The 9,103-nt window shown below is 40.7% G+C and overlaps 1 protein-coding gene across 12 annotated transcripts in view; it reads left to right on the top strand.

Moving 5' to 3' along the window:
* The window catches only part of elavl4 (ELAV like neuron-specific RNA binding protein 4), an 81,932-nt gene that overhangs the window by 49,871 nt on the left and 22,958 nt on the right, over positions 1 to 9,103 (top strand). For all 12 annotated transcript variants that reach the window (XM_020613031.1, XM_020613030.1, XM_020613024.1 and 9 more), the window contains one exon: positions 6,161 to 6,264. In XM_020613031.1, coding sequence (XP_020468687.1) covers positions 6,161 to 6,264 — 104 coding nt within the window. The remainder of the gene's footprint in view (positions 1 to 6,160; positions 6,265 to 9,103) is intronic.

The following is a 9,103-nucleotide window of genomic DNA, read 5'->3' as shown; positions in this document are numbered from 1 at the left end:
GTATCGAATGAGTGAGTGGGAGAGGGATGTACAGTAGATGCGTATGCGTGGGGGTTGTGGCTCCGTTTATGAATTTAGTTATTTAAACAGGCTCAGTACATGCCACATGATATGCCTTACAGTACTTCTAGTATTTGGGCACTGTAGTCTCTTGTTCTCCATTTGTTTTTCATTTTTGCAAATTCACTGGGCTCTCTCTCCCCATTTTCTATGGAGCTGGCCCTCTTTAAGGTAAGTGAAGGGCATTTCTGACGTGAAGCTGGTGACACAGCACCTTTTCAAATGTTGGCTGAGCGTTGGCTTGAGCAAAAATAGCACCACCTCAAGTTGCTGCAGTAGTAAAGAGGTGAAACATCAGTGGATGTGAGAGGATGGAACCAGTGAGTGTGACTTTTGACAAATTTTAATGTTTTTCTTTTCCATTCGCCTCATGTTAAAATGTTGCAAAATTTAAGGCTGAGTGAACAGATTTTCCTGGTTCTGGGGAGAGGGAGCTGGTCCTTTCAAGGTGTGTTAGTATCACCAGCTCACAGCTCTGATGATCTCTCTCTGCTGCAACTCTCTCCGTTTTCCTTTTGATGCTTCTGTCCTCCCACGATTTCCAGATGACAGACTTCACAACTGACAGGGTGTGGGACTGTGGGAACAGCTAGAAATGTTTTATAGATAGCCTTTAAAGGTCTCTTCACATAGATTTTTTTTATATTAGATTTTTCATTTTGTTAGACTTCCTCAAATGTATGCAGGGCCTTTTCCTTTCACAGAGTGCCATGTACTAGACAAAGTTCTTATTTTTATGAAAAATACTAACTACACAGAAACAAAAGAAAAAGAACTGAATCGTTTAAAATAGAATCTGAACAAGGTGGCAGTAGTATCACCAGTGCATAAGTCCCCTGCTCTAACTACAAAATAATATCTGTTTTGACAGTGTAGTGTCAGCAGTTAAAATGAACTTTCTGATGAAAAGCTACACAAACTCAGGAATGATTAAGAACAATAGATTGCTGTGAAGTAGTAAAATAGAAGATTCATGCAGCTATGGGTTTCATTTGATAGCTACCACTCTAGATCAAAGAGTCTATAGTGCGTGGTGTAAGCCTTTCTGATGATAGCAGGAGACAAAGATGCTTTCATGTCTACAGTACAGGGCTCTTAGTCACATAATACAACAAAAAGGCACAAAATAATGACAGGCAATATGCAACTGGAGTCTCTTACTATGTGCACCTTACAGCATGTGATTGTGTGTCTTACTGTGTGCCTCATAGTGTCGTACTTCGAAATGTTTAACTTGATTATATGCCTGTAAACTCAGTGTTTCCAGTGTTGTTTGTGCCTATTTATGTGGCCGCGTTTAATTTTGCATAGGTATACTGTGTGAATTTTCACTTGCATCCTCTGGTGTTTGTATGTCTGCACACAGAAAGGGGAAATAAAGGTGAAATTACATAGTGGGGCCAGCAGGCAGGACACCCGCTTGAAGTACACTCATTTTCTCATCTCTCACATTGGACAACCTGCTGCTCCTCAGGAAACAAATAATGGCTTAGTCATAACACCTCGCCAACACACCAAAGAGCTACTCACTAGAAATAGCAGTGATTTTACCACTGAAAAACATGCCCACCTCCCTATACAATTTATGTCAGATTGTACAAAAAGTCTGCCAAAAGAGTGGAGGTGGGTCTAAATTAGCCCCGGCCTCCTCACTCCCACACCCCATGTGGTTTGTCTGATAGCGATACTGGACACGTGGCACTATATGATAAAACACTGCAGTACTATAGTGGTACCGTGGATGGATTACTGAATGGGCCTATTGGGCACAAGCCCAATGTCACGAGGCCTGGGCCAGAGCTTCTGTATGTAGTAGACTACAAATACATGCAAAGCAACCACAGATGAACAAAAAATGACCACAGAATTACAAAATGACCACAAAGACATGCAAAACCATCCCAAAACAACTACAAAGAGACAAAAATATTCACAAAGAAAAATGCAGGGACTGCAAGGAGCTACATAGCTATCAAACTGAGATGCAAATCTTCCAAAAACGCACACAAATCAATCACATAGAAGTGCAAGACTATTATGAAGAGAATCAGAGCAACTACAAAATACACTAAAGGATGACTGGTCCAAGGGGTGGGGGGCCTTTTGCTTGTTTGTGCCCAGGAGCCTATTTGCTCATAATCCATCCATGAGTAGTACCAAACCATATTGAATGTGTAGTGCCAGCTTTTAGATTTAAATACTGTGCATAAATTCCATTTGAGGACATTCTTTATTGTTAGACCTCAGCTGTTATCAAATCTACATAATTTTATCAAAAAAAAAACATTATTTATTGGTGTTGAGCATTTTCTGGAGTCAAATTTGCCTGACACTGTAAGCAGCTGATGAATCAAAGGCAAAAAATCTACAGTAACCTCATCAAAAGGCCATTATGATGAGCAATGCATCATTTGAGTTCTTGGTTTTAATTGACAATTAAAATATGTAAGTTAATGTATCCATTTAGCTAATTGACTTTTCTATTAGGTACAAACCCATTAGAGGTTATTTATCATGCATTTTTAATAGTTTCTTTATACTGCGTCAAATGCAGTTCTTGCTCAAGTTATTTTCTGCCAGTCCCTTTCTATAAAATCTCTCCAAGGATTTCAGACAAACTGGTTTTAAAGGCTTGATTCCTGTGACGGTACAGTATTATGCAGTGTCTACACGTATTTCTGAATTTGGTTCATCAGCATCCTTATGATAATTATTTAGGACTGTATTATTCAATAGCAGTGAAGCAACTTTGACAGATGATATAACATTGAAAATTACTTTTACATTAAGCATAATATTGAAAAGCACAGTATTGTAGCTAGAACTTAGCCATAGCTGTATCAAGTTTTGCGTCTTGCTTACTTTGTCAAACCAGATTTTGTTCAGTGTTGTAATCATGTGAAGCCAGTTGAACTGACATTCTTGCATTGAAATTAATTGACTTGCACTTATATAGAGCTTTTTTACTGTAACACTCAAACCAAATTAATAAACCAAACAATTAATTCACCCACTCATTGACAGAGCCACATTCATACCGGTGGGGTTCTGAACAGCTATACAAGATCACTGTGAGTAACTTGGGGCTCAGTGTCTTGCCCAAAGACGCTTTGACATGTGGACTGGAAAAGCCAGGGATCGAACTGCCAAACCCGCGATTAAGGGACAACCCACTCGACCTCCTGAGCCACAGTCATCCCTAAATGCTGCTTTGCAATAAAACACCGTGCTAGGGTAAATGATGCTGAGCCATTTTAAACAGCATCTGAATCGTGCTCAACTGCAGTGAGTTGAGCTGAAAGAGAGCAGAGCACTGTGTGAGCCAAATGCAGGCAGCGTGCAGGGCTGATCCTGCTGAGGAGTATTTAGGTGGACAGGGCAGGTGTTGTGTCAGACTGAAGCCAACCGCACCACCTGCTGTCTCTGTAGCACACTGTAAGTTACAGATGGAGAACTGCTTACAGTAGTACCTTCACAGAGATGACTCTGCATGTGCACAAAAGATAAAGGATTGAAACAGACTATGTTCTCCATCCTTTCAATGTTGACTTTCACTAAGCAGTTTAGGAACTACAGTACCCTCCTTCCACACACACAAACAGTGATGACTTTGCTGGTTAACCCTCAGCCACACTACTCTCCACTGTCCTGCTGTGAGCGCATACTTTACTACTTGTGTTTGTTTGTGTGTGCCTCTGTGATTGAGTGATTACATGTTTACCAGCATGTGTGTGCACATGTGTGTATATCTCCTGGTGTGGTGCGTTGGCGTTGCATCTCCCACCCATTCATGCAGATTCCAGGCAGCCAGGAAATCCTCTGGTGCCTCCCTGCTGTTAGCTTCTCCTAGCAGGCTGGAAGTGGTGGGTGGAATTTTATCCTGGAGCTTTCTGATGCTGCAGGCAGATGCCTCCCCGTTTCTACTCTCATCTTGCTGCTCACCTGGGGACTGATGCCAGCCATCGAGCCCCACTCCCACCCTCTTTCCTCTAACCCTGGAGGCCCTCAGCTTTGCCAAAACAGGAGTGAATGCAGGAGTGAGGGTTGGCAGATATATCAATACCAGCATAAGCTCCACATACAGATGACATACAGTAAAAGTGCACACACACAAACGTGATTGACATGTAGAAGCTGCCAAACACCACATTCATCAGGGCTGTAATTAAAATATATCACCTTTGTTTTATGACTGTGCACGCACTCACTTGTATACTAACGTATATGAACACCCCCCCATACACACACACATACTGTGTAGGCACTTCCTAAACTGAGACTGCCCTCCTTTAAAGCAGCAGTGTCCATTGGCCAGTTGAGCTGGTTGGATGGCTCCATAAATGCTAAGCGTCTCTGTGCCATTAAACCCATCTTGAGTGCCCTGTGTGAGTGCTCCTCGCCAGTACACTTCATGTTCATCTAACCTTCTGGTAGCTGCACTTGTTGAACCTTACTTTCTTATTGAAAGTTAGAGAGAGGGGTAAGGAAGGTGATGGGAAAGTGGAAGGCAAGGGTGGAACAGACAGCGAACACTAGAGAGGGGTGTTACAAGCAGTATGCTCTCAACTGGCAGAATAAATTGAATATGTACCTGTGAATAGTTTTCAGTGGAATTTTTTGCTATTTAACATTTTAATTTGAGGGAAAGTACTCCATTTTTATACATACTGTAAAGCAAGTCAGTGAGAAAACTTTATGGGTCATCTCAGTTTATTGGCAAGCTAAAGCAGCATGCATGTTTTATTTCAGCTCATTCATTTAATTACTATTACCAGATGTTCACTTTGTCTTTGTTATTTGTGGTCTCTTTTGTGTGTGTGATATTTGATAAAGAAGAGAAGCCACAATTATGAATTGTGTTATATATGCCATCAAACTTAACACAAGATGTCAGCTGAGAGTCAGAAAGGAAGAGTAATGGGAAGACAGGAGGGTTAGTTATAAATAGCAATGGTCTCTCTAGGATGGCAGGTTTTTAATTAACAATAGAGAGCATCTGATAATCCACAGTTAATCCAGAGGAGAAAAGGGAGGAGAGGAGAGAAGAGAAAAATCATCAGCTGTTTGATGTTTGGACTACAAGTCCCTCCTGGCCCTTCCACTGCTCTCTGCTGTGATACCCATATGCCCAAATGTATTTATTTTATGAAACAGCCATGCTCCATATTTTGTGATTTACTTTGTCTGACTAACCGCTGTCCGTTCCCATTAGTGTGACTATCTGCATGCTTCTCCTCTTAAACTGACTGGGATTCTTTGTGCTTGTGTGTGCTGTTAGTGGATAGGGGCCGTTTGTTTAAAACTAGCCAACTGAAGGCCCCGATGGCTGGAGGCGTCCGCTTAAAGTCCTTCGACTGTTGAAAGGCTCGATCTGTCGGGGAAACGCTGGGACATGTCAGGCTTGCTTCACACTCAAAGGGAGTCTGCTAGACACTGTGAGCTTAGAGGGAAATGGGGGTGGTATTTGTTCCTCTCTTTTTGAACAGCTGCAAAGACACCAACAAATATGTTGTTTGTACATACTGTGATACTTTATTTGCTGGGGCTGGGTTGAGTTTCATTTGATTCAAAAAGAATCTGAGTTTATTTTATTTCTGATTTGCTGCATTCATTAGATCTGCAGTTCTGTGGCAACAGTACAGGCTTCACTTGCTTCACAGACGTAACACCACGACTCTGTGCTCATGAATAGATGATGTAAATGATTTTATTGTATCATATCCACCAAGCTTTATCTACGTATGGGACCACAGGTTGGGTTGTATTTTGCAGTTTTGGTGGGGATAGCGGTTCCAGGGATCAAACACAGTGCCATATTACTGATCAGTCTAAACTGAACTTTAGTTTCTTACTTCAGACTACCAAAAATAAAAAATAAAAAAACATATATATGACAAAATATTTAAAACCTACAAAGTTTAGTGCTCCTCTTCTAATAATGAGATTCATCTTTACAGTATCTCCCCTCAAATCTTTAGGTATGGATAATGAGTTTAAATTAAAATTTCCTCTTGTTGTCACTGAGCAGATTCAAGAGATAAAATAATTGAATCCAGGTAACTTTTTAAAAGGTTTTCTTTCTGTCTTGCTGGCATTTCAGGGCAGAGTCTGGGCTATGGATTTGTCAACTACATTGATCCAAAGGACGCAGAGAAAGCCATCAACACATTAAATGGACTCAGACTTCAGACCAAAACAATCAAGGTAAGAGACACTATTTACAGCTAAACAAGCTCATAATTCACCATATTTTCCTTACATACACATTTGCTTTAAATAATTAAATGAGAAAAGCATTATTATAAAATATAAAATTTCAATCACAGACTATAAAGTTACAAATTATAAAGCTGTGGAGGTGATAGTAAACTTAAATGATACTTTCTCCTTTCTTCATTCTCAAAGCCTTTTGAAATGGCAGTGCTGTTAGTGAATGAGCTGGAGGGCCAGATGGGATTAACATGCATGGGCCTCAGAAATAAAAAGACCATCGAAATCAAAGGAATGCATTAAAAAGCATGTGACTATAGCTGATATGCTAATTAGTTTGTAAATGTCAAATTGCAAAGGTGAATTTATATAGATATCTCTGAGTGAAAGGAAAGGAACGCGTCAATCATCACGTTTTCCAAAATAATTGAGGGATCTGTTATTGCATTTTAATGGCATGACTAATGTGCAGGCTTGGTGGTGGTTGTCACAGAAGACATAAATCAACACCAACGCTGTGCTGTCCCTCCTCCAAACATGTTTTGAAGACTAAAAATTCAATCTTAAAAGCACTCGTTTCTGCAGATGTTTTACATCGACATATCAATCTGTCTGTTGATCTCATTTTCCCCTCTGCCGTCTTCCCCTCTGCTCTGTGCCGTCTGATATGTTTTAAGCCGGCCAGTAATCTGCTGCTCTGTGGTAATCCCTGGATTCTCACTTTCTGTCATCTGATCTGATCTAATCTAATCAGATGGGATTAGTCTCTAGTTGCGAATGGGGAATCCCACACAGAATCCCTTCATTGCCTCGACAGTGTACAATGTCTGGCACGGCTTTGGTTCAGCACAGTGTCCTGGTTCCTGTCTAACTTACTGTATGACAGAAAATAGAGAGATGGAGAGTAATATATGAATTGTGTCTGTGTGTTTTCTGTATGTTTTGTATTACACCTATCCTTATCCTTATCCTTATTAGTGAATATGTGTGTACGTTTCTGTTTGTGGTGGATATGTAGTAGTTTGATGTGTAATGGTGGGTGGATCAGTGTCTGTCATCTATCTGATTTGGACACAGCGGCAGTTTCATCAAAGCAGGGCACTTGCTGATCAAAGATTATAAGTATCTGGATGCACCAAAAGATAAAGAAAGGGTGTGGTTGCACGTTTACAACAGGGCGGATCTAGAAATTTTTAGATGGGCTGGGGCACAGACTCAGACAGGGATGGCACATTAAGTATACGCGTAAAGTGTCAAATAGTTTTGTCTTGTTTTTTTTTTTTTGTAAATATGACACACACAGTGCTTTCTCTAGCTAACTTTGGCTACACTTTTAATTTACTCTTAGCCGGGAACAATGCTGCTGCACAGTGCCCCCAAACCTCCCAACAGTATATAATTGTTGGAGGTTTACTTGAACACCACTCAATTTTTTTTTCATTCAAGTTAATATCAAGCATCAAAACAGCTGTTAACTGTTTTGTATTTAAATGATGGCTTCGTTGAAAGCCTTTATTTCTTTATAAACAGACCCCCCATCCCCCAAACGTTTACTAAAAGTCATTTAAAAGTTCTCCAAGTGATGCGTTCAGTATCTTGGCAGTGATAAATACTGGAATATTAATTAGCTGAGTGAGCCTTTTTAAAACTGAGTCATGTAAATGTCATCTCATGGCCAGGATATCCAAGAAAAGCTTAGAAATGAAGAGCTGCGATGTGCCAGTAATAAGATAAGATGACGACAAATTTGTTTGCCGAACCATCTTCACAGCGTGTGGTACTCAGAGAGAGAGAGAGATGCATTTTTGTGATTTGAGAACTGAAAAAGCTTATGAACAATATTATTCAAAGATTGTCAATATTGTAAAAATAGTTGTTGTTTTTTTCAATACAGAGACTGGACTGTAGTAGACAGAGTACAAATTTTCACTCTCACAACACAAAAGGTTGCCTCAAGTTGTTCGTGAGATAAAGGCAGTCTTTGTAATGACAGTAGACATCTCTGCATCTCTGTCTGGCACTATCGCTCCTTTACACTTCATTTCCTCTCTCCCACTACCCTCTTTTCCTTGCTTTCTCTCTCCACAACAGACTGAAATACCCTAAAGGTAACAAGGTAAATTAAAAGGCAGCACGGTAATTTCAAAATTAACTTTGTCGCTCTTTCATGTCACGCCGTTCCCATTCTCTGTCACTGCACCTGTGAGGAAACACTTGGCCCAGAGATCCACATGCTCTCAGGCGATGTGTCTCTCTGTAGTGTCTGAGTTAGTGTCACTGCTGCAGTTTCCTCCACCATGACACCTCAAATTTTTGTCAGCGATGGCTGCAATGCTACTTTCCTACTGAGGTGTGAGGGGAAGCAGCATGCCAAAGGTGAGAGGAGCTCACAGTGACACGTATGCACATAATCTCAGACACATTTATACAGTGCGTGCTTGTGAACTCTTTAATCTTCACACTTAGTTTTTCTAACTTTCCTACATACACACATGCTTCTGGTTCACACATGCACCACACTTGTACACAATAGTGCTCACAGCTTGAGGAGGTGTTGATGGATTAGACATCTGGAGTTGGCTGACAAGGAGAGAAAATGAGGGAGAGCTGCACAGAGAAGAAAAGAGAGGGGGAAAGATGAGAAAGGTTTAGTGAGGCAACATGCAGGAAGGAAGGAGAGAAGCAGGAGGAAAAGATGCAGGCAGCAAAATTGCAGAGAAATGTGGAGAGGAAGAGGAAAACAGAAGGGCTGAGCAGAGAGGCCAAAGAGGAAGATTTGTGAAAGAAAAGTGAGACATGTTGAAAGCCAACTGTTCTCACTCCCATTCTCCCT

Source organism: Monopterus albus, unplaced genomic scaffold (genome assembly GCF_001952655.1).
Source record: "Monopterus albus unplaced genomic scaffold, M_albus_1.0 scaffold129.1, whole genome shotgun sequence".
In the NCBI taxonomy this organism is placed as follows: Eukaryota; Metazoa; Chordata; class Actinopteri; order Synbranchiformes; family Synbranchidae; genus Monopterus; species Monopterus albus.
Note: the sequence above shows the minus strand (reverse complement) of the source record. Positions and strands in the feature narration are given on the sequence as shown.